Source organism: Pelobates fuscus, chromosome 3 (assembly GCF_036172605.1).
Source record: "Pelobates fuscus isolate aPelFus1 chromosome 3, aPelFus1.pri, whole genome shotgun sequence".
In the NCBI taxonomy this organism is placed as follows: domain Eukaryota; kingdom Metazoa; phylum Chordata; class Amphibia; order Anura; family Pelobatidae; genus Pelobates; species Pelobates fuscus.
The window spans coordinates 70,998,614-71,024,607 of NC_086319.1; the positions used below are offsets into that span (position 1 = coordinate 70,998,614).

Here is a 25,994-nt window from a genome sequence, read left to right on the forward strand (position 1 = left end):
ATGGAGAGAAAGAGGGTTAAACACGGAGGGAGGGGGCAGAATGGAGAGAGAGAGGGCTAAACAGGAGGGAGGGGGGCAGAATGGAGAGAGAGAGAGGGCTAAACAGGAGGGAGGGGGGCAGAATGGAGAGAGAGAGAGGGCTAAACAGGAGGGAGGGGGCAGAATGGAGAGACAGAGGGCTAAACAGGAGGGAGGGGGCAGAATGGAGAGAGAGAGGGCTAAACAGGAGGGAGGGGGGCAGAATGGAGAGAGAGAGAGGGCTAAACAGGAGGGAGGGGGGCAGAATGGAGAGAGAGAGAGAGGGCTAAACAGGAGGGAGGGGGCAGAATGGAGAGAGAGAGAGAGAGGGCTAAACAGGAGGGAGGGGGCAGAATGGAGAGACAGAGGGCTAAACAGGAGGGAGGGGGCAGAATGGAGAGAGAGAGGGCTAAACAGGAGGGAGGGGGGCAGAATGGAGAGAGAGAGAGGGCTAAACAGGAGGGAGGGGGCAGAATGGAGAGACAGAGGGCTAAACAGGAGGGAGGGGGCAGAATGGAGAGAGGGCTAAACAGGAGGGAGGGGGGCAGAATGGAGAGAGAGAGAGAGGGCTAAACAGGAGGGAGGGGGGCAGAATGGAGAGAGAGGGCTAAACAGGAGGGAGGGGGCAGAATGGAGAGAGAGAGAGAGAGGGCTAAACAGGAGGGAGGGGGCAGAATGGAGAGACAGAGGGCTAAACAGGAGGGAGGGGGCAGAATGGAGAGAGAGAGGGCTAAACAGGAGGGAGGGGGGCAGAATGGAGAGAGAGAGAGAGGGCTAAACAGGAGGGAGGGGGCAGAATGGAGAGACAGAGGGCTGAACAGGAGGGAGGGGGCAGAATGGAGAGAGAGAGAGAGAGAGGGCTAAACAGGAGGGAGGGGGCAGAATGGAGAGACAGAGGGCTAAACAGGAGGGAGGGAGCAGAATGGAGAGAGAGAGGGCTAAACAGGAGGGAAGGGGGCAGAATGGAGAGAGAGAGAGAGGGCTAAACAGGAGGGAGGGGGGCAGAATGGAGAGACAGAAGGCTAAACAGGAGGGAGGGGGCAGAATGGAGAGAGAGGGCTAAACAGGAGGGAGGGGGCAGAATGGAGAGAGAGAGGGGGGGCTTAGCAGGAGGGAGGGGGCAGTATGGAGAGAGAGAGGGCTAAACAGGAGGGAGGGGGCAGAATGGAGAGAGAGAGGGCTAAACAGGAGGGAGGGGGCAGAATGGAGAGAGAGAGGGCTAAACAGGAGGGAGGGGGCAGAATGGAGAGAGAGGGGGGGGCTAAACAGGAGGGAGGGGGGCAGAATGGAGAGAGAGAGAGAGATAGAATTGGCTGAGACTGTTAAGGAGGCAGATCAGGGGTAGAGCCAGTACAAGTCAAACACAGCCCTGGCCAATCAGCATCTCCTCATAGAGATGGATTGAATTAATGCATTTCTATGTGGAAAGTTCAGTGTCTGCATACAAAGGGTGGAAACACTGAATGGCAATGACTGTGCATCACTGCCCCAGGAAATACTTCTAGTAGCCATCTGAGGAGTGGCCAGTGAAGTTATCACTAGGCTGTAATGTAAACACTGCATTTTCTCTGAAAAGACAGTGTTTACTGCAAAAATCCTGAATGGAATAATTCTACTCACCAGAAAAAATACTATAAGCTGTAGTTGTTCTGGTGACTATTGTGTCCCTTTAAATTCTCACTTTTGTGAATAACCCTGATAATACTGGAGGTAACATTTTATTTTACATTAGGATTTTTTTTAATGTGAAACTTTTAGCTATTGACTATTCTCTACTATGACATCAAGATACTTTTTCTACTGCATTTCCCATTGCATAATAAACAGAGGAAGCCAAGGTGGCCGTTACAGCATCCCTAACAAGATCCACCTCAATTAGCATCAAAGAAGTGGCCTCCCTGCTTATTTATCATTTTATTTAAAAAAGACTGTTGAAGAATGTTTTCTATGTGTCATTATAACCTTTAAAGGTAATTTTTCCAACTGTTCATAACATTGTTCATTAATGTGAAAATTGCACAATTGAATAAAACATTAAAAAAACAATTAAAAAAATGTTTTTTAAGTGATGCTTAGTTCAGGCAGAGCAAATAACAGTGACTGACAGGGAGCCAAGGTAGACCTCTCTCCAATCATGAGTGCCCCTTTAATATCTCGGTACTCAAATCATACCATTCCAACTCTCTTTGTCTACATCAGATCTTGAGTCCCAATTCAGACCCGTGTCCAATACATTCCCCAAAGTCAACTTCAGTCACCTCATATGTAATATGGCTGCTATGGAAACACAATTCTGTATTATTTCAAGTGCCACTTGGATACGAACTTGCCACTGGCAAGTGCATGGTTTATCATTGTCATGAAAGCGTTCTTTCTTTACCAATTCCCACGATATTTAGAGTGAACTTTTACATCTAATTTTTTTTTCAGACCTCACATAACATTTTTTTTTTTTTTTTTTTAAATATAGAGGGTTAGTAATTAAAATTCTGGGATATGACAGTTTCCCTTTAACTACAATTTTCAGCCAATTCAGCATTGCAGTCTGTAGATATTACATTTCCTGAATTAGAAGAGTTACATTAGTATGTCAGCTGGAGAGCTATCTATGTGACGGCCTTAGAGGGACCATAAATGATGTAGAGGTTACCATATACATAAACTAAAGTCTTGGCATATATAGTTTTATAGGGTGGCACATGGGTCTCTGTGTTTTGTAGGTGTAACGTTCATAGTTTTAAGGTGACGCAATTAATGATTGGTGAAGAACTGTGAGGGCGGCACAGTGAACTGACTTAGACTACATTACATCTCAAGTTAGTCATATGAGTGGAATCTTCAGAATAGTGGATTAGGTAACAGAGTCACTAGGGGTGTGACTGATAGGTGTTCATTTGAGAATCTTGTGTATCAGACATTTTCTTCTTGCAAGTGTTTTGTGGTGCTTGTGTGTTGTATGTCCCGTGTCTACACGCATTATCAGCATTAACTACTGTTAGCAGTCTGTCAGCAACCCTAATGTAAGCTCTGACCATCTTTAGCACCAACCGTCCTCCATCCTATACAGATAAGGGAATAAAACCTTGAATTTGATAAATATTTATTTAGATCACAAACCTGATCTGGAGCAGATATTTTTTTCGATGTCCATGGGTCACAATCTTTAAATACTGAATAGAGGATGAGGCCGGATAGAACTGCACAGGCTAAGATGGCCCACAGACCTATAAGATTTAAGTAAAGTGACCTAGGGAGAGAAAAAGAAAGAGGAACAAGCTAATTCTTCAGCTGATACATGATATATTCCGAGGATTTTAAACAAGCAAATTCTTCAGCTGAGACACAATATATGCTTAATGCTTGTGTTTTGTGGTTTCGAATGTATTTTCTGTTATGCAATCCAGTAGATTAGGTTATTATATATAACGATGTTGGTTAGGCAAGTCAAATCTTCTTAGACCAAAATAAATTGTGCCACGTTGCTTTTTTTTGCTGTTTTAAGCAGGTTTTTATTTTTTTTATTTTTTTTTTACTTATTTACAGCTTTATACAACAAACATGTTTTAACAAGTGCAAATTACACTTTCAATTACAAGTACCTAGACTGAGTGCAACCTGGGGACATTCTGGGTGTGTTCTATTGAGAAATCAATATCACTGGTAATTATTTGAAAACATATATATGGTGACACTAGCTTCATGTTGGACATGTTTTATAAACACTAAATGATATCTATGGACAATTGTTCTCAAAAACAGCTATTTGATCAGAAGTAATACTGTCAGTATACAGGTGATGTAAACAGAGCAGCCAAATTACATTTTTCTTTCTTTTTTTACACTAGTAATACCTGTAGCCTGGTGTTTATTTATCTACTCAACCTTATTAAGCATGTTATCCCTTAAGATAACAAACACATCAGATTTCTGCAGTTACCTATTAAACTAATTATAATCTCCCATGTCAGTGATGTGAGCAAAACACTGCATGCAATTTATCTTTGTGTCACTTAAGATTACAGGGAGGAATGAATCACCACAAGTTGGGGGGAAAAAATTGTCTAACTTTTTAAAATTTGCATTTTAAAAATATAACTACACTATTGTGATAAACCGTGAAAAATTAGTATGGGAAGTAGTATGTGCAAGAAACAACATATTAAAAGAGCACATTTATTCTTAATGTGAGATCAACTAACGTGCTAAAATAGTTCTGATTTCTAAATATATTTGCTCATTTATGACATTTACTAGCATCTCTGTATTTGATGAATAAACGACTATTAGCACTAAACTAAAAGCACAAATATATAAGCCAACGTTTTTGCACTACACCCATACCACTTTAACCCCCTTAATATGCCCTCCTCCAATGTTTAGGGAGTAGTTTGTGAACATGGGGAATGAGGAAGGTATAATACAATTGTAAAATGTGTGTGTGCCGATAGATATCTGCTAGTGTGTTTCTAAAGATGTGTGCTAACACCAATGTGTGATGATGAATTTGTCCTGTAGATCTGTGAGAGTAGGTGTCTACGGATGTCTGCTAGCACAGGTCTATGCTGTTGTGTGCTAGCTAGTGTGTGTCTATATATGTTTATAAATAGGTTGCCATGAGAGGCAAGTTATGTATGCACAAGTGGCTACCTATGTATAGCTAAGATCAGGTCCGGATTAAGAGCACAGTGGGCCTGGTGCTGACAATTATGATGGGCCTAATTACGTAATCTTATCGACCAAAAACACTAAAACAGTAATTCCTCCCAAGCGTCATGTATCTGATGGAGATGGTACTGGAGGGAAACTCATAGGATGCAGCTATAAGAAAACACATACTCTATGCTAATCTCTCTCTAATTTATGATTTCATCTTTCAAGTAAATCCATAACCCCTAATAGCAGTGTCCAGTCAAGCAGGAAGTCAATGGGCGGGGTAAAAGGGTGTGTCACTGGTGCGAATCCCGTGACCTGACCTGCCAAAAGGGGTGAACATGCCCAAAAAGGAGGCATGTCTGTCCAAAGAATTTGAAGGACAGCCTGGCATGAAAGCATGTCAGGCTGCCCGCCAATCCTGCAGGCTGGCCAACTAAGGGCATACTATGCAGGCAGCACCCTGAGGTTGACATAAATGCATCTAATGACGCGCTCACTCCATGCTTTCCAAGGACTGTCCCCTAGCACTCGCTGGTCCACTTGGCTCCTTACCTTCTTACTAGCAGGCAGAAGTTCCTGGTATATAGTCTGAGACAGAGAAAAGGTGTATGTAGTGAGCAGGGCCGGTGCTAGGATTTTTGACTACACAGGCGAAGATGCATTTTGACGCCCCCCCCCCCCCCGCACCCAAAAAAAACCAATGCATCTTCACCTCTGTGTCTCGTAGCCCCCCTTTTGAATTTTACCCCCATTAGTGTTGCATATCCACTCTCTTACCCCTCTGGTCCCTTTGTGCCTTACACCCCCCTTTAGTGTGTCTCATACAACCCCTCTTATGTATTTCTTACTTCCCCGTCAGACACTTTCTATCTCTCTTTTTCTCCCATATAGACATAGACATAGATACAGGCAAAAATACATACATTGAGTAAATGTTCTTCTGTTCTCGCTTTGGAATCGCAGTGGTTGGATATGAAACACAAAAGCAGAGAAGGGGGGGACCAATAGTGCAAAACCGTATGGTAGAGAGGATCACGAACAACACAGACGTAGAGAAATGCCAACTTACAATTTTTAGAGCTAAGCCCAGCTCTAGGTAAAACAGCTTACAGTGGTATTTGATACTCCCCACATGTAGGATATAACTGGGCAATTGGAGTCTCCACACGATTCTTTAAAACTTCTGAGACAGACGTCAGCATATAAAATATATAAAAGAAAAAAACCCAATGGTGCAATAACTTAGGTAGTACTGCAACAACAGACAACACAGAGGTCCTAAGAGTGCCAACTTACAATTTAGAGAGCTATAACCAGCTCTGAGTAAAACAGCATACAGTGGTATTTAAACTCCCCACGTGTAGGATATTCCTCTAGTGATGCTTGTAGTGCCGGTCTTATGAAAAATAAAATCACAAGAGAGGGCCCATAGTGTTTTCCTTATGTAAAAATGACAAAGTGATAAAAAGAAACGTACTTACAGTGTTCAGAGCAGCCACACTGCTCTATGAACCAAGCGTAGGTGGAATAATCCCCACCAGGGATTTCTTTTGCAGTACTGGATCTTGTTAAAAATGATGATAAAAAGATCAGCCAGGATAAAACAGCAGCATATAAAGTAAATGAACTAACCCAAAGTAAAAGGTAGTAACAAAATACTTTAATATAAAACAGAGTAAAAATACACAACGCGTTTCGCCAAACAGTAGGCTTTTTCAAGTGTAGAGTAAATAATCCTGGCTATTCACATTATATAGGCAGCTAATTTGCAATGAATTTCAAAGATTGGCGCCAAAATGGCATCATTACCATGTGACTGCAGTCACATGACTTTCAGTTATACATATGATAGGTGGACATATTAAAATAGTGAAAAAAAAAATCGTTTTTATATTTTAATAGTATAGGGTAGTACTAAACCCACATATTTTTCACTATTTTAATATGTCCACCTATCATATGTATAACTGAAAGTCATGTGACTGCAGTCACATGGTAATGATGCCATTTTGGCGCCAATCTTTGAAATTCATTGCAAATTAGCTGCCTATATAATGTGAATAGCCAGGATTATTTACTCTACACTTGAAAAAGCCTACTGTTTGGCGAAACGCGTTGTGTATTTTTACTCTGTTTTATATTAAAGTATTTTGTTACTACCTTTTACTTTGGGTTAGTTCATTTACTTTATATGCTGCTGTTTTATCCTGGCTGATCTTTTTATCATCATTTTTAACAAGATCCAGTACTGCAAAAGAAATCCCTGGTGGGGATTATTCCACCTACGCTTGGTTCATAGAGCAGTGTGGCTGCTCTGAACACTGTAAGTACGTTTCTTTTTATCACTTTGTCATTTTTACATAAGGAAAACACTATGGGCCCTCTCTTGTGATTTTATTTTTCATAAGACCGGCACTACAAGCATCACTAGAGGAATATCCTACACGTGGGGAGTTTAAATACCACTGTATGCTGTTTTACTCAGAGCTGGTTATAGCTCTCTAAATTGTAAGTTGGCACTCTTAGGACCTCTGTGTTGTCTGTTGTTGCAGTACTACCTAAGTTATTGCACCATTGGGTTTTTTTCTTTTATATATTTTATATGCTGACGTCTGTCTCAGAAGTTTTAAAGAATCGTGTGGAGACTCCAATTGCCCAGTTATATCCTACATGTGGGGAGTATCAAATACCACTGTAAGCTGTTTTACCTAGAGCTGGGCTTAGCTCTAAAAATTGTAAGTTGGCATTTCTCTACGTCTGTGTTGTTCGTGATCCTCTCTACCATACGGTTTTGCACTATTGGTCCCCCCCTTCTCTGCTTTTGTGTTTCATATCCAACCACTGCGATTCCAAAGCGAGAACAGAAGAACATTTACTCAAGGTCTACACTGTACCTATAGAGACTTTCCTTTTTGTGTTATCGTTTTCGTTTATTTTATCCAGCGCACCCTGTATTTGTTGTTTTTTGTTTTCTCCATTTTCTGAAGGGTTTGAGGGTAGCCCTTCCTTTCAGGTGTGCAGCTTTTTTTTTTCCCCCTTGTGATCAGTACTGTAGCGCTGTTCCCCTCCCACCTTTTCTCACTAAAAATACATACATGCACAAATACACAAACATACAGACACACAACCATACAAGCACACAGACATAATTATTCAGGCACACAGTCACAAAGATATACAGACACACAGTCATAAAAGGCACACAATCAAACAAACACAGTCATACAATCTACACATTCAGGTACATTGTCGTACAAACACAGACATACATTCATACAGACACAGGCACACACAAAAATACAGACACAGACATAAAGAAACATAGAGATTGGCATATAGAGACATACATACACAGTGATACAGAGACATACATACGCAGACAGTCATAAAGAGACATACAGACAAGGCATACAGAGACATACAAAGACAGACAAACAAAGAACCCTGCACACTGATACCGTGTAAATGCTCCGGCCATCCACAGTGGTAGTTGCTCCGACGTCAGGCAGACATCGCTGGATCCACCAGTAAAGTCTTCAAAAGGAATAAACGCAGGCAATACTCCAATAGTAAGGATGGTATATTTATTGATAGGTGACCAACCCCATAGAAAGTGTGATGTTTCGGCTCACCAGAGCCTTAATAATGCAATAATGCTCTGCTTAGCCGAAACGTTGCACTTTCTTTGGGGTGGTTCACCTATCAATAAATATACCATTATTACTATTAGAGTGTTGCCTGCGTTTATTCCTTTTGAATACATACACAGATCATCATACCGAGACATACAGACTGTATGTCTCTGTATGACGGTCTGTGTATGTACACAGGATGGCTAAAAGATAGACCCCCATCTGTCGTGCAACTTTAACAATGCTTTGAAAGCTGGGGCTCTACCGATTCCCCATGCTTGCAGGATTGTATTTAGCACGGAGCGTGTTTGACTGTAAGTATGTGTTTGTATAGAGTATGTTTGTGTGAATGTAGGGGTGAGTTTGTATGTAGTGTTTGAGTTTGAATGCAAGCATGCATTTACGTGTAGTGTTGGGTTTTTGAATGCAGGTGTGTGTTTATATATAATTTTGGTGTCTGATACAGACGTGTGTTTGTATGTAGTGTTGACATTTGAATGCAGGGGTGTGTTTGTATGTAGTGTTGAAGTTTGCATGCAGGTGGTTATTTGTGTGTAGTGTTGGTGTTTGAATGTTGAGATGTATGCACATATACACATACACTGCCACACACGCACACACTGACACACATGCAGATACACATATACACAAACGGATACACATTCAGATAGACAGACACACATATACAGATACACACAAACACTGACAGACATACAGATAAACACACACTGACATACAGACACACTGACAGACATACAGATACACACATACACAATGATAGACATACAGTTACACACACAGACACACTGACAGACACACACACACACTGACAGACATGGATACACACAGACACACTGACAGACAGATATATACACACACAGACACACTGACAGACAGAACACACAAGACACTGACAGACAGAAACACACACAGATACACTGACAGACATACAGGCACACTGACAGACATACACAGACAGACACACTGACAGACATATAGATACACACAGACACACTGACAGAAAGATATACACACACACACACACAGACACACTGACAGACATACACACACGGACACTGACAGACAGAAACACACAAGACACTGACAGATAGAAACACAGACAGACATACAGGCACACTGACAGACATATACACACACAAAGACACACTAACAGACAGACATACACAGACACACTGACAGACATATAGATACACACAGACAGATATATACACACACAGACACACTGACAGACATACACACACAAACATTCTGATCAAAATATACACTTTTCTAGCCATACACAGGAGGGTGGCTTACCTGGGATCTAGAGTGCTGGCTCAGGTAGTTGGGAGTTGGAGCTAGTCCTGCCCAGCCCCCCTCCTCTCTGCATTCTGCTCTCTGCAGTCTTCTTGGGAGGAAGTCCTCCCATGCTGAAATGAAGGTGGCCAGCGTTAGCTCCGCCCCTGCTGGGCGCGCTGTGTGCTACAGAGGGAGCAGGGATATGACGTGTTCATATCCCCGCCCCCTCCACACAGTCCGCGGCACTGTAGGGAAGAAGGCTGATTTGTGGGGATGCTGCTGCCGCTCGGCCACGCTTCAAGAAGTGACCGGCAGGAAAGGGACGCTGTGCGCTTCCCTCCTGCCGGTCACCCTGACATTTGCGCCCCCGGGCCGGTGCGCCCTAAGGCGGCTGCCTGTGCCGCCTTATGGACGCGCCGGCCCTGGTAGTGAGTGTAGAAGAAAGGGGACATGCCACAGTGTTAGAGAGACCAACGTCTGCATTACCTAAACTAATTTTATTGTCAGCCAGTCCACAAATGTTTTGTTCCCATACATCCCTCTTAAGCTTCCAAACTTAAAGGGACACTATAGTCACCAGAACCACTACAGCTTGTTGTATTTGTTCTGGTAAGTAGAATCATTCCATTCAGGCCTTTTGTAGTAAACACTGTCTTTTCAGATGAAATAACTCCACTGGCCACTCCTCCTTAGATGGCTGCTAGAGGTGCTTCCTGGGGCAGTACTGCCTAGTGTGTAGCACTGCCATTTAGTGTCTCCACCCTCTGCATGCAGACACTGAACATTCCTCATAGAGATGCATTGATTCAATTTATCTTTATGAGGAGATGCTGATTGGCCAGGGCTATGTTGGACTTGTGCTGGCTCTGCCCCTGATCTGCCTAGTTGACAGTCTCAGCCAATCCTATGGGGAAGTATTGTAATTTGCTCAGACCACCACTTCTGATGATGTCAGCAGACAGTCAGTTCAGAGGCAGAGACAGCAGCTGCAGACTTGAATACAAGTTATATTTTACTATACTTAGGGAGGCAAGAAGGGGCCAGGGTGGTGGTTTTAACATAATAGAGTCAGAAATACATGATTGTGTCCTTGACCCTATAGTGCTCTTTTAAGCAAGAGTATGTGAAGAGTAGTTAGGGTTGCCACCTTTCTTGGAAAAAAATACCAGCCTCATTTGTATAATCAAAAGGAGTGAATCAGAGAAAATTCTGTAAAAACACCAACAAACTACTCACAGTTTGATTCTGCTGTATAGATGGATTGCTCCCAGTGTCTCAGTCTCGCAAGTCACCCAATGTCTCAGTGTCCCTATGTATCACAGTGTCAGTGTCCCCATGTCACCCAGTCCCCTAGTCTCCCAGTGTCTCAGTGTCCTCATTTCTCCCAGTGTCCCAATGTCTCAGTGTGTCCCTGAGAGACCCGGGGACACTGAGAGACATTTAGGGAAACTGGGAGACATGGGGACACTGAAACATTTGGGGACACTAAGACACTAGGGACACAGAGACATGGGAACACAGACACTGGGAGACTAGGGGACACTGGGAGACTTGGGGACACTGGCTGGGAGACAGACACTTGGGGACACTGGGAGACATGGGGACAGTTGTGGACATAGACATGGGGACACTGGGACATATAGGGACACTAGGCACACTGAGACACTAGGAACACAGACACTGGGAGACATGGGGACACTGAAACATTTGGGGACACTAAGACACTAGGGACACAGAGACATGGAAACACAGACACTGGGAGACTAGGGGACACTGGGAGACTTGGGGACATTGGAAGACTAGGGGACACTGGCTGGGAGACAGACACTTGGGAGACAGACACTTGGGGACACTGGTAGACATGGGGACAGTTGTGGACATAGACACGGGGACACTGGGACATATAGGGACACTGGGACACATGGGGACACTAGGCACACTGAGAGACATGGGACACAGACACTGGGAGACTTGAGGACACTGAGACCCTAGCAACACTGGATGGGGGACATGGGGACACTGGGAGAAATGGGGACATAGTGTCTCCGTGTCCCAATGTCTCAGTGTCTCCCAATGTCCCTATGTCTCACAGCATCCCCATGTGTCTCAGCATCCCCATGTGTCCCAGTGTCCCTAGTCTCTCAGTGTCCCCATGTTTTCCAGTGTCCCCAAGTGTCCCCATGTTTTCCCGTGTCCCCAAGTGTCTCAGTGTTTCCAGGTCTCCCAGTGTCTGTGTCCCCTAGTGTCTGTGTTCCCATATGTCCCCTAGTGTCTAAGTGTCCCAATGTGTCTCAGTGTCCACATGTGTCCCCTAGTGTCTCAGTGTCCCCATGTGTCCCTGCTGCCTTTCCCCCCATCCCTCACTTACCTGAGCTGTAGAGCTGCTGTCTGGACTCTCTGTGCTGTGTAGCTGCTCCCCCACAGATCACTGAGTAGTAGAGAGAGGCAGGGAGGGTTATGCTGTAACTTCCTATCCCTGCCTCTCTCCACACACAGTGACCCCTAGTGGCCGGTGCTGGTATTGCAGAGTAATCTCCATCTATTCTGAGAAAAATACCTGCAATTACTGCAATACCGGCATGGCCAGGCAACCTCAAATACCGGCTGTGCCAGTAAAATACCAGTCAGGTGGCAAACCTAAGAGTAGTGTGTAAAAAAAAAAATGGGCCTATTCCATGGGCCTGGGCCTGGAGCTGCAGCTCCATCAGCCCCTATGTTAATCCGGCCCTGGCTAAGATATGTATATGTAAAACTAATTCTTTATATAATTTGGGATGGGAAGGCTGAGAAATGGTCTTGGTCAGGGCATGATAAATTAGAAGGGTAGTTTTGCCAATAACGCTTTGCAGTTAATATTCATTTTTTTACAGTGTGATGCTAGTATAAATAAGGTATTTTGTATCAACATCTGCCATTATTTTGTTATGGTCCTACACCTGTAAAAATAATTTCAAATCACGAGATTGAATCCCAAATTGTGCTATCAGAATGTTATATTATCTATCACTGCTGTGCTCAAACGGAGGCCATTCAGCCTCAATAAGTTAAATTGTGAGTAAAAAGGGAAAGGCTAATGAACACAAAACTCACTAACATTCGGACTGGGCCATTACTTGGTTTAAAATGATGTTTCTCATGGTTACATTATATTAAATAATAAACAGGAACATACTCTAGAACAGAAAACTATTTACAAACAAATTAATTTATTATAAAACAACTAAAAACCTGCATTAAAATTCCATATATATATATAAATAAATATATATATATATATATATATATATATTTATATGCATACCATAAATACCCATTATGAAATAATAACATAATGTCATTAAAATGCTTCCCAATTCAGAGCCCTGTAGAGCTATAATAATAAAATCAATCAAGACTCAGGCACACGTCTAGAATATACATAATGTAAACAACTGCAAAAATTAGCTGCATGAAATACAGTTTATTCTTTAAACTATGAACTGGAATACATTTAAAACTGTGAATATACTATTTCAGGCTAAAATAGCTTTGACTGAAGCTAAGTTACAGATTTCTTGAATTTTAGAAATTTTCTAAAATATATAGATTGTATAATAAATCCCACGGGTTATGGTCAAACTCATATTTGATTTTGATATACTTAAGCAGGCGTAGTCTGATGCAGTGGAGCATAGAGCATTTTGTGATTGATAAGATCTCCATTTAAAATATATCTTAAATAAGTTGGTTTTTCTAGAGAGTCCTAAAATTATTAGCTTGTTTAACACAAAATACATATTTTTTTCTATTTTTTGGGGGGAATAAGTGATTCCCAAAACGTATTGTCAGAGTATTACTTACAATTTGGCTTCAAATCTAGATTTACAGGCAATGTATCGTTGCACTTGAGACTGGTTAATACCATAGATACCGGTCCACAGAAAAGTTCCTCCAACCACAATTGTCCAAAATGTGTGTCTTCTCAAGGGGTCAGGATCAAAGCTAGTTGAGATAATGACAATATGTCACACTCACTCAAGCTCAATACAATATTAAAAACGTGATTATTTACTGTGGGGACATTATATTTCTAGCACGAAACATCATACATGTATAAATGCACAAAAAACATAACAGTAAAATGTGTATTATGGAAGAATAACACCATTTATTGGTAATGGAGACACCAGAATAAAAAAAAATCGAGATCGAAAGAGCGCCAATATGGCATTATTTTCCCTGAACCCACATCTTCATTTTGTATCTGTATTACTACATTGCTTCCTGGCATAAATTCAACATTAGACATTGATTGTGATTCTGATAGAAATAAGGAAATTAGAGGAGTCTGAGATCAAGGATGGGGTTCATGTAACGGGTCTAAATAAAGACAATACATTTCGTGTAAATATGTACCGGGTTAATAAGAAACAAAAAACACTGCCAATACTCCATCAGACATACCAGGCAATGGCATATTTTTTATTCTTAATTAATGAAATCACTTGACACATTTGCTAAAGTCAGCTAAAATTCCTTGTAGGTTAAGATACTTACTCCCAGAAGTTTAGTCTCCCTCCATTGTAGGAATCCTCAATGATCTTCTGAATTCCGCCCTGTACCACCACACCTCGGATTATGACAGATATGAAACCAGCCAGCATAATAAAAATCTGGAATGCATCTGTCCAGATCACCGCTTTTATCCCACCCTAAACAAACAAATCGGTCATGGTCATATCTTTTTCACCCTTTAAATGAGCAGTGTCTACCACAAGGTTGAAAGAAAACTAATTATTATGATGTACCCCTGCATGACATAACATTATAGATTGGTTGTTTGTGTGTAAGTATGTGCTAGCCCTAATTGATAATATTATATCTGGCTGAATTATTATTATAGTTTTTTTTGTTCTCAACTGCTCCAGTTTAAGTATTGAAATTTAGAGTTTGTTTAACTAACCAGGAACTGTTGAGAATTGATAAGAAAAAGTGAAAATTGTAGGTAGATAATCTGAGCTGGTTTTACTATCTGCCTATTTCGGTCTAAAATTAGAGATTTCTTTTCAATTTTCTAAAATTCTTAGTATAATGAATAGACCCAAACAATTCTTTATTTTTTATTTTTTGCAACCTACAAGATTTCTCATAATAATTCACATTTTCATTATTTATTTTATACATGTCATTGTATACCTGTATTGTTCTTTGTATGCTGATGATTAAAGAGACAGTAACATGTATATAAAATAATATATCTAATGATTTTTTTACATAGTTATAAAATATTTTGACATTGCTCACTTTTTTTGGTCCAGTAAGTCCGGATTGGCTAAAACATCTAGCATGCAATCAGAATGTAATTTTGATTTTAAGTCAATCACTTCAAGTCAATTGTTTTATTGCATAGAATGCTGTATATTCTTTACATATATATTGCATTCATCTCAGTTTAAAATTCCATATAAAAATAAAAGAAATGTATCGCAAGATATTACTGATTCTTTAAGAACATTATCTTATATTTTGGTCTATAAAAGTAAGCAAAAGGAAGCAGGTCACATTATATAAAGCTGTGTAACATACCAGGGCACAGTAGAAAGTACAGACTAATCCAGTTGCCACCATTGCACCCCAAAGGTTAAATCCTGAAACTATAATGAAAAAAAAGAAAATAAAAATTACAAAAGATAATACGCTATTAGTATTTTCAACTCATCTTAAGTTATTGGTTTAGTAAATAGAGCCAAATATGAATTTAAAGGTTTTACTAACCTTGGTTGAGTGCAAGTGCAGGAGCATATATGACAATTCCAGTATACAAAACCTGGAAAAAATAAACAAATTAACCATTTCACATATAAATAAAACCAATTGTACTAAATAGAAAGACGAGAAGGGAGCATAGAGAAGATTTGAAACTTGGTACAGTGGTACAAAATAAAAAGACAAAGTAACACGGATTTGGAGGTGCATAGAGTGACATGGACTGACAGTAAGCTGGAGTGAGCGAAGCTGAGACTAGAAGACAATATCGAAGAGAAAGTGGGCATGGAAATGAATAAAAGAGAGAGAGCTGCTGAGCGAGAGACTGTCTAATTATTAATATGGGAAGGTTGTAAGACCTTAGGTTATCCTAACTATAAGATAAGGCCAGGGACTAATGAAAGTATTTAGCAAATTGAGCAGACTAGATGAGCCGAATGGTTCTTATCGGCTGTCACATTCTATGTTTCTATGTTGTAGGCAGTTTGGTTATTTAATCTACATCATATGGGATGTTTGAGGCTGAATTCAAGTATTAGTATGGTATAGAATGGACAGATCTGTTAAAAGTGAACACAAAAGGGTCTAACAATTATCTCATTAAGTTGTCAAAACTCCAAGTTTGATGGGTCAAACACCGATGGAAACAACATTTCCCATAAAAGGTTCTCTCTGAGTCACTGGGCATAAACAAATCCCTCCAGGGTTCTATCTGGGTATGAACGGAACAACTGTATAAACCAAAAAAATCTTTATTATGGTTACCACCTAGTTTGAGATCATCTCAGACACTCCAATTGTAGCCAATTCACTTGATTGCTCTACTACAAAATGCCATTTTGTTTGCCATTTTTTAATGCTATCATTGTTATCTACGAACCACATTCCTTTTCATCCTGACTTAATGGGACAGAGGTCAGGAAGTACGGGATTCTATCCGATGCTCATGATAAGAGGTATACCTCTAATAATAATAATAGTAGTCCTGTTCAGGTTGGCAGGAAAAATCAAGAAAATCCTTTTGGATCCAGGACACTTGGTACAGTTGTTTTATTGTTTAATCATTAGGTTGGGCTAATAATCCACATCAGACCAAAGAGTCAAATGCAAAACAATTGTAATTATTTGCCTGTGTTTATACTTTTAAAATTTATTATAACATGCCTTCCTGTGTGCTTTTATAAAATAATTAATTTTTTTTTTTATTCAATTTTCAATTAACTTTTTTATTTAACCCATTAAAAAATAGTGGGGGGAAAAACAAACCAAAAATCAAAACTTGTTTTTCTCACATTAAGAAATAGTGTTTCATTGTTTTCATGTAACTACAATTTAATCAAGTTGAATTAAACACAATAAAAAATATTGCACATTTGCACGCTGTATTTGGTACTTACCATTTCAATAATAAATATGACTGTCCCAAGGATGCGCACAAATTTGTTAAAGCGAATTTCTAGATACTGTGAAATACAAAATACAATAAAATACATATGTATATAGATCACAACAATTTGTTTTCAATCAATGATCTTTTAATATTTACTAAATATGTATAAATGGGTACAAATAGCACAATGAAGGCCAGAGTATTTTTTACTTTTATTCGGAAACAACAGACACTTATTTTTTTTTTTTTTTTTTTTTTTAATTCTTTATTTTGGTCGTGCAGTGATGAAAATTACAAACAAGCTTTTTATAAGTCACAGCATCATGAACAAGCTTCAGTACAATCTGTTTAACACGTGAAGTGACATTTGAGGATCATGCACATTTTTTATATATATAGCAGATTTTAACCATTTAGTTGCAACTGAAGAGTTCCGCTAGGCCTAAAATAAGGATGGGTAACATAAAATGTTAACATGGAGCTCCGTTAGATGATAGGTACAATATAGTAGCTTATACTATGCGGTTGTATACAGTAGGCTTGCTAAACATTGCTGTGGGCATCAGGAGGGAGACTGCCTGGTAAGTAATAAAGTGGGACACACTAAGAGCAAGGTACATCGAGTAGCCAGTGATGGCAGACATTTTGCCCATTCAAGAAGCTAAAGATATGCATGACTTTGGGTGTTCTATGAGTAGGCTATTTGGTTACATAGTTGGCAGGTGTATTAGTATCTGGTTTATGGTAGCCAGATCAACTGCTTATGTGTCTTATGCGTGTAGAAAAAAGATATGCTGGTGCAGTGTGCCCCTAAGTTTGAGGTATAATCATATTGGATCTTAGTGGTAAGCTGCATGCAATATATCACCCTGGCTTTTTTAACATGCACAGTCCGGGACAGGCTCTGGGAGTCGTCGGTATGGCGGGTATGATGCCTCGCCTGCATGAGCCAACTTGCGGTTAGCCGATGCCCAGGCTGGTGCGTTGGTGTGGCTAGGTACGAGTGTCCATCTGGGCAAAGTCCATTCGCAGGTGTCTTGGGTGCCACATACTTGTTGGGCCAAAGCCGCCAGGTGCGGGTAACAAGAGGGTAGAGTCCGCCGGAGTAGGCTGTCGACTGCAGTCCAGGAAAGCTTGTTGCCGGGTGCCTCGTGTAACCCCTCTCTGGGGCTGTCGCGCTGCAGGTCGTGTGGACGACGGGTACGTGGTCGGGCTCGCTGTGGGAGTACCGTGCTTGTTGGCAAAATTGTTGTTCTCGTTCTCAGGTAGGAGTAGTCGCTTTGCAGCTTCCCAGCCCTCCTCCGCCACAGCCGGTAATGGTTCGGCTATGTTGCTGCCTCTGCTCGCCGTTGGCTTGGCTTGTTGGTGGGGTGAGTAATAGCTCTTGTGGTTGGCTGCGATGTAGGGTATGGAGGTCGCAGGTTCCTGCAACCCCTTGAGTCTCCGTTTGTCAGCCTCGTTGTTTGTTATGAGCTCAATGAGGGAATAGCCTTTCTTATCAGCCTCGTGGCACCTGGCGTCCGCCATCTTGTGCGCTGCACCCAGGCCCCCGATCGGGGCGGCGGTGTTGCTAGGCCTGGTCTGCATAGCCACTGGGTGAGGACCGGGATCACCCCCACCGGTCCATAGGGGGGGGGACAGGGCCGGGTCCGCCCGATACTGGTCCTCTGGCTGGGTGCCTTCAGGCAGGATAGTGGGGCAGCGGCCGTCCACCCCACTCACCGCCGGCAAGGGCCTCGACTGAGACGACAAAGACCTCACCTCCAGGGGACTGTAACTCGAGGAGCCTGCCTCACCCTGGATCCAGCGTCCCCTTAGCACTGAGGACCATTGCTGTCGATCCATGGTTAGTTTGTTTTCCATGTTTATTTGCTTTAGGATTTAGTGAGTTGCAGGAGCCGGTCTCACATGCGACCTTCCCGCTCGGCGGTCCGGCCCCGCCCCCCAACAGACACTTATTAATGCACATCTTTTACACAATGGATACTTTGTTAATGGGACACTCCAGACATCAACGCCACAATTCATTATTTCTGTGCAGGTTTTTACCTTCTCTCCCGCAATAGTACCATTTACAAAATCCCTTCATAAAAACAATAGGAGTGTAAAAAAAAATGTTAACTCCCTCATATGTTTTAATAGGAGACCTGCCAGTGTCTAAAAGAGACATTGTGACATTTCTAGTTTCAGTTTATGTCACTAGTACAAGATCAGGGCAGTAATGGCTGGTGAGGTTTTATAATAGTGGGGTGTTTTACTTGACCCTATACAGTATAGAGATCCTCATACAATAGAAAGCTGGACATAATACAGAGAGGCTCATACTATAAAACAGCTGGGCACAAGATAAAGATAACTCTAAAATACATAGAACTGAGTACAATATAGAGATAACAATATCATAAACAGAGCTGAAAATAGAGATAAAATACCCAGATCCTGAGATAAAATACCCAGATAGAGATAAAATACCCAGATACAGAGCTGAGTAGACTACAGAGATACCCATACTACAGTTGGAGATGAGTAAAATACAGAGAAATAACACACAGAGTTGGGCATAATAAGAAGATATTCTTCATAAGCCAGGATCACTGTGATGGATTACACAGAGCTGCAATACAGCGATACCCACACAGTACATGTCTCTGTGTCATCGTAGACCTCTCTTAGCTCTCTCCCTCTCATGATCTCATTTTCCGTAGTGCTCCTGCTATGATATTTAGCTTTCGATTAAATATTCCTGCTGTTGTGAAGCAGGTCAGCTACTGCATTAGCTTTTAGCACAGGGTGTGCACATGAGCAAAACATCAAGATACTAATAGACTCCAACCATATCAGTTACTCCTGATTCACTATTAGCCAGGGCTATCTGAACATAGAGGCCCCATAGGCTTGCCAACTCTGCAGTATATTATACTTAGAGATTTATTGAGAACCTTCAACTCCTCTATATTAAACGTTTTAGGTGGATTTAGGTGGACAAATCACCTGTTATCTGTACATGCGATCTTGCTGTTGTGAAAACATATCTTGACAAAAACAATGTACACGGACTAATTGTACATAAGCAAGACAGAATCAACACACATCATTTTTTGAAGCCATAAAGCTATGTGTTGAACATTTGATTAATAATAAATAATTCATAGTAAGTTCATGCTGTGCCATACCCGTCTGTATGATATACCAACTGAGTACCAGTTTTAGGTTGAATTATTGGTTTTCAAATTCAAGACTCATTTTATTTTGTCCAAAAGTTTGTTTTGGTTAATCACTGCTGTTTTTTAATGTTTGAACGTTGGTTTTGTTGGAGGTACCAATAAATATTAGTTTAAATTATATAAATAATTAAAAATTTTACTCCTGTGAGTTGTTGTATATGTAGGGTCCGAGTGCACTGATTTGCCCGGGGACCTATAATGCTGTTAGGACGGCTCTGCTATTAACTCTCAGAACAGAGTGTACACAGAGTTAAAGCAGCAGGATAATGATAGACTCCTTATTACCTTTGCAGCTGGCAATATAATTCATCTGCAGTGGTAATATGCCAAGAAGTAGCTGACATGGTTAACAGAAGCAACAATCGTTACAGATTAAAACAGGTTTAAATTGGAATCAGTTCGGTCCCCAGAGTCACAGCCCCAGTCTTGCAATTTACAGCTTCACAACTTTTCAATTAGCCACAGCATGAGTATCTCAGGTCTCAGCTGTAGAGTGACTGCACACTTTAAAGAAGATGAAGGGGTGTTTGCAGTAAGAGTTATTAAAGCTATTAGTAACAGGCAGCAAAGTGTTCTGTTTCAGAAATGTCCTCCTTTCCTGGTCACCCCTGGGCTTCACTGACATATATATATATATATATATATATATATATATGTTAGATATTTGAGTAAATTATCCTGCTTAATCAGCCCTCAAGTTACTAGAGCTTTTGGAGGGAGAGAAACATTTTATATTATACACTTACATTTGGCAGGGGGTAGGAGCTGCTGCTGTTCTCCCTCTGCGTTACTTCCAAGATGGCCTCTTGTGTACTATAAACCCAACCCCTGGTGCTATCAGCCAAGGATGGCCCTTTAATAAAGAGTCCAATTGCATGCCTACCCTCATGGGCAATTGGCTCTGCTGCCCCAATGGCAACTCAATGAAAATTCTTGAAATTCCTTTCTAAAAGGACACTAGGCATGTGCAAAACTTGCTGATACAGGGCAGATTTCAAAGCAGCCCCATTTCTTTTTACATGCCTAGAAGCTCTCAAGTAAGCTTCTTCAAACAGCTAATCAATTAGAGCAAAGGGGCCCTGCAGAACTGAAAGAGACACTAAGTTATTCCTTATTTTTGGGGGCTTACTACCCTTTCCTTTCAGAAAAAGAATCTTAGAGTTTCTAAACTACTGCAAATACGTTTTTCCTCCATATAAAAACTGGTGAGCCGTTGCTCCAAGTGCCCCTATAGACAATGATTCCCTGGATCAGAGTCTTTTCATTTAACTAACACCCTATCGCATAGATTCTTTTTAATTGACTTGCGCAACTGCAAAACCAATTGATTCAATAACTTGTCCTTAAAGGGGAACTGTCACTTCCCAGGAATTTTAATATTATATGTACTTTTCTTTATATTTATTTGTCTGGTGCAATAAATACATTTAAATGTAGAAATCCCCAACACTTTATCCTGTAATAGTTTGATTATGAATATTTGTCCTGCCTTTGCCTTGTCTGAACTGCAGTATGATGTCAATAGCTAAATCTTTTATAGAAATTAAAAATAAAAATGCAGCTAAGTATCAGCTAAAGAAGATTCCAAATCAGAAAGAGCCACATCATGGGTCAGTAAAGTCAGGAGTACATAGATGAGATCATGGGAAAGTCATTAAGTAACAATGAACAAACTAAAGTGATCATTCAACGTAGGTGGTAAACTGAAAGGTACACAAATGTTAAAGACGAAAGAGAGAAGATAACAGAGTAACAGTGTATGCAGTTTGTATAGATTGCAAAATAAAGATGAGGAAAGAAATGCAAGAGATCTTATTAAAAGAAGAGGACCGAGAGAATGTAGAATAGGGAAGGAAGAAGATTTCAGGCAATAACCCCCACTTAAGCTATAGTGGGAGCTGTCAGAATAGTAAACAGAGTGAGTTTAATGTGAGTTTAAAATAAGTATAAGAGTATGGGTAAACATCTGTAAACTGCATCCAAATTACGGAGTAGGATGGAGCCCAGTGTGTGCCTGTGATCTGCAGGTTATCAGGGCAATGCTCTGATACGTCCCTACAGCTGCACGGACGTAGTAGTCTGCACCCTACTGAGGAGCAGACAAGCAGTCATCCACTGGCTCCAGGGCCGGATTTAGATGAAAAGAGGCCCTAGGCTATTCCACTTATGAGGCCCTTTCACCTCCCATTTTTAAGTTTGTAAATTACATGAGAGACAATAAAATACATAATTACTGTGATATATATCAATATGTTAAATGAAACTAAAAAATATGTTAAATGACTAAAAAAATTACCTTAAATCCCTGGTGGTCCAGTGGGGGCTGCCTGGTGGTCCGGTGGCCCTCATTTCTGGTCTGCAGCTTCGCAGAGCTGCAGACCATGGATTTCGCGAGACCCAATCAGAGCGTTGCCGTGGTAACCTGCGGCAACGCTCTGATTGGGCAGTGCACGCGAGATCCATGGTCTGCAGCTCTGCACATTGCGGAACTGCAGACCGCCGGTCTCGGCGATCACGGCAGGAGGGGCATTGCAGTCTGCCCCGGGCACCCCCCTTGTAAGTGGCACCCGGGGCGGACCGCCCCCCTCGCCCCTCCTTAGTACGCCACTGGTCATATCATATGCGTAGAATTTCTCCTTATTTTCGGTTCAGTGTTTTAGTGTTCACTGTTTTTAGAATAGTGTCATTTAAATTTTGCTAGCAATTTAAATGTAGACCCCTCTTGATCTTGAGGCCCTAGGCTGAAGCCTAGTTAGCCTATAGGAAAATCCGGCTCTGACTGGCTCACAAGGGTACAATATTCTTCCCCCCTTGGCCCAAGATAAGAACGAAAAAGGGGGAAATTTACTTTTTGTAAAGTTTATTTTTTATTTTTTTTAAATTAATGAAACATATGGATGCATATCTGTGTATAACCTTATGTACCTGTATGTGTATGTTTATGCTTCTTTCTGTTTATAAGCTTGTGCCAGAATCAATGTAACCTGTTTCTGTGTGTGCATGTGTCTGTGTAGGCTTGTATGTGCCTGTTTGTGTATGCCTGTGACTGAGTATGCCCATTTGTGTTTGCCCGTTTCTGTGTACCCTGTCTGTGTGCACCTGCCTGTATATATGTGTGTCTGTGTATACTTGTGAGTGTCTTTCTGTGTGTGCCCATGTTTATATGTTTATGTATGTTCCTGTGTCTGTGTGCCTGTATGTGCTAGCCTGTGTATTTGCCTATCAGTTCCTAGTTATGCTCCTTGCAAGGTCTCCAGGTCTATGAACACTATTCAAATTATAGTCAGAAATAGACAGATCTATAATCCATATTTATATTTTTTGTGGCCTCTTGCATGACACAATGATCATTTGATTACTGACTTAACTTTTTTCTGTAATATAAAATTAGTCAGTTGTACTTTATATTTTCGTTTGTACAGGATTCAGAAGACATTAGTTCTATATAAAAAGTTACTATTTTACTGAGTGAAATATATCCTGGGAATATATCTAAATTTTAGTATGTAACTAGAAAATAATATTATTATTAATGTATAAACACATGATGAACATAGGATAATATATAAAATCACAGCCCTCGATTAGCGAAGGGTTAATAATATGAATAGCCTCTTCTCAACGTATTTATTACATTCCCAGGTGTGTATGTTGTAAAAGTCTAGCTCTTTTGGCCTGGGGATATTTAGTCTAAAAAAAAGATTAAAAAAAATAAAAATACATACCTCGTATGTGCTGGTTATATTAAGCCTGTAAAAGAGAGGAAGAAAAATTTCTGCACATATAATAACCACGAAAGCGTATGATATAGCAAATATGCTATACATTGCCCCGTAGCGATAGACATCTGCCGGTGTTCCCAGGATAGTTACTGCCGACATAAAACTTGCTGTGAGAGATAAAGAGACTGGGAGAGCTGACATGCTTCTCCCTCCCGTCAGGAATTCCTGGGATGTCTCTTTTCCGACCCCAACTACGGCATAGTAAATTCCGATCGCTGCAGATATCGCTAAAACTGCAGCAAACACAACGTAATCCCAGGGCGTAAAAGAGCCGATTTCTCCGAGATCACCCATATTCACATCAAATGAATGCTCCGGCTGCCTACTCCCTGAGCTTATCTTCTGACAGACTCCTTCATTGAAGAACAGGTTTATATGTCACACTAACTGCGTCCCGTGCCAGGGTTGCTTATGTAGAGATGGACAGTTGCCAATTGTCTGTATGAAATGCCATCTTAAACCTTCCCACTTAAATCCACCTCATGATTATTCAGTGGTGTAAAAATAATGGACTTATAATAGAATGGCTCTGCAATCAAACCGTGGCCTCGATTTAATACGCTTTTTGAATGATTCAATACTGTTAGAAAAACCTTTCAAAATGATTGATCTACAGAAGTCAGCATTAAAAAATAAATTAAGGAAATTATTTTACATCAGTCATTTGGAAAGTTTTGCAAACAGTATTGAACAATTTGGAAATCTTATTAAAAGGTGTATTCCTAACACTAAAGTGTTACTTTGTGCCCCCTCCCCCCATTATTAATTTTTTTAACATTTACATTCTTCCAGTGCAGATGGACATCCTAATGTGCATGCGCAGAATGCCCCGCATTAGGCCTTCTTGATAGGAAAGCATTGGAGAATGTGAAAGCTCTGGATGTCCTCATGCACAGTGTGAGGATGTCCAGTGTTTCAAGCTCGGTGAAACAGCAGGAAGCTCCTCTAGTGGCTGTCTGGTACAACCACTAGAGGCAGTCTTAACCCTGCAATATAAACATGATGAAATCATTGAAGATTAGGAACTGCAATAGTTTAGATTCCAGGGTTAAGAGGACAGTGCACACTAGTCTGGGTGTCTCCCTTTAAATTGAGGCCTATGGCTTAAAAAAATAAAAAAATAAATATTGTAAAAAAAAAAAAAAAAAACTCATCTTCCACAGTGGTGATATCAAGCCCCATATTCTAAAAGGTGCAGAGAGGAACTGGGTTCTCCACCTTCTACTATCAGTCTGAAACATAAGTAAACTGGATTCATCAAACCAAGCGATATGTTTCTCTGTTGTTCTGCAGCTCTGCCCATATTTGTGTTAGTGTCTTTAGACCTAACTCACCAATGAACATTATTAGTATATCCCCTGGGATGCTGCTGACTAGATGGACAGTGCGTGAAGGACACATTTCTAACACATTCAGGCTGGCACCTACCATCACCTACCTGTTTATAGACACTTACAGGGTTATTTACTAAAGTGAGAATTCAAAGTGAATTTCCAATTTAAAGGGACACTATTGGCACCCAGACCACTTCAGATCATTCAAGTGGTTGGGGTGCAGTGTCCCAGTCCCGTTAACCCTGCAGTGGCAATTATTGCAGTTTTTAACTCCACCTCTAGCGGTTGCCTAACTGACGCTGGACATGCTCACGCTGTGCATGATTCTTAAATGCTTTCCTATGGTGGAAGTCCTAATGCGAGTGTGGCGATCGCCGTGCATGCGCATTAAGTCCCACCCCGCTGGCTGACGTTAGTCGGGTCGGAGCTGAGGGAGAGCCTGTACCAGCACAAGGAATATCGGCCCTGGAATCAAATAAATGATGGGGGGACGGGGACGCAAGGGAGTGGGGCACTATAGCGAGATATAGTGCAAGTAAAACAACTTTGTTTTCCTGGCACTATAGTTTCCCTTTAAGTTTAGAGTAGCCAAACTGAATGCATAGCTGACTAAGAAGGTTTTTCCAGTTAACCTTGTTAAATATTTTAAAATTGAGAATCCAGCTAAGTTAATTTTCCAGGTATGCTGTTTTTGCATAAATTCTACAATTATCTTGTTCTTCACAAATTCTTCTTTATAACGCATCTTTCGCTTCTTACTTTGATTGATTTGGTATCCACAGTCTTCGTCCTTAAGGGTTCATAACATTCTTCTGTATTCATCTGGCTACTTAATGGGAATATAATGTGTTCCTGAGGACAGTATGGCGTACAGAATGCATTTACTTACAATGGATAAAAAGGTATTTTCTGAATTG

The 25,994-nt window shown here is 40.9% G+C and overlaps 1 protein-coding gene across 1 annotated transcript in view; it reads right to left on the reverse strand.

Moving 5' to 3' along the window:
* LOC134600789 (sodium-coupled monocarboxylate transporter 1-like) overlaps positions 1-24,044 on the reverse strand; it is a 36,211-nt gene extending 12,167 nt beyond the window's left edge. The window contains exons 1-7 of the mRNA XM_063445177.1: positions 23,687-24,044; positions 16,745-16,810; positions 15,357-15,408; positions 15,168-15,235; positions 14,139-14,293; positions 13,443-13,583; positions 3,136-3,265 (exon numbers count right to left, since the gene is read on the reverse strand). Coding sequence (XP_063301247.1) covers positions 3,136-3,265; positions 13,443-13,583; positions 14,139-14,293; positions 15,168-15,235; positions 15,357-15,408; positions 16,745-16,810; positions 23,687-24,037 — 963 coding nt within the window. The 5' untranslated portion in view covers positions 24,038-24,044. The remainder of the gene's footprint in view (positions 1-3,135; positions 3,266-13,442; positions 13,584-14,138; positions 14,294-15,167; positions 15,236-15,356; positions 15,409-16,744; positions 16,811-23,686) is intronic.
* Between the last annotated feature and the right edge of the window lie 1,950 nt (positions 24,045-25,994).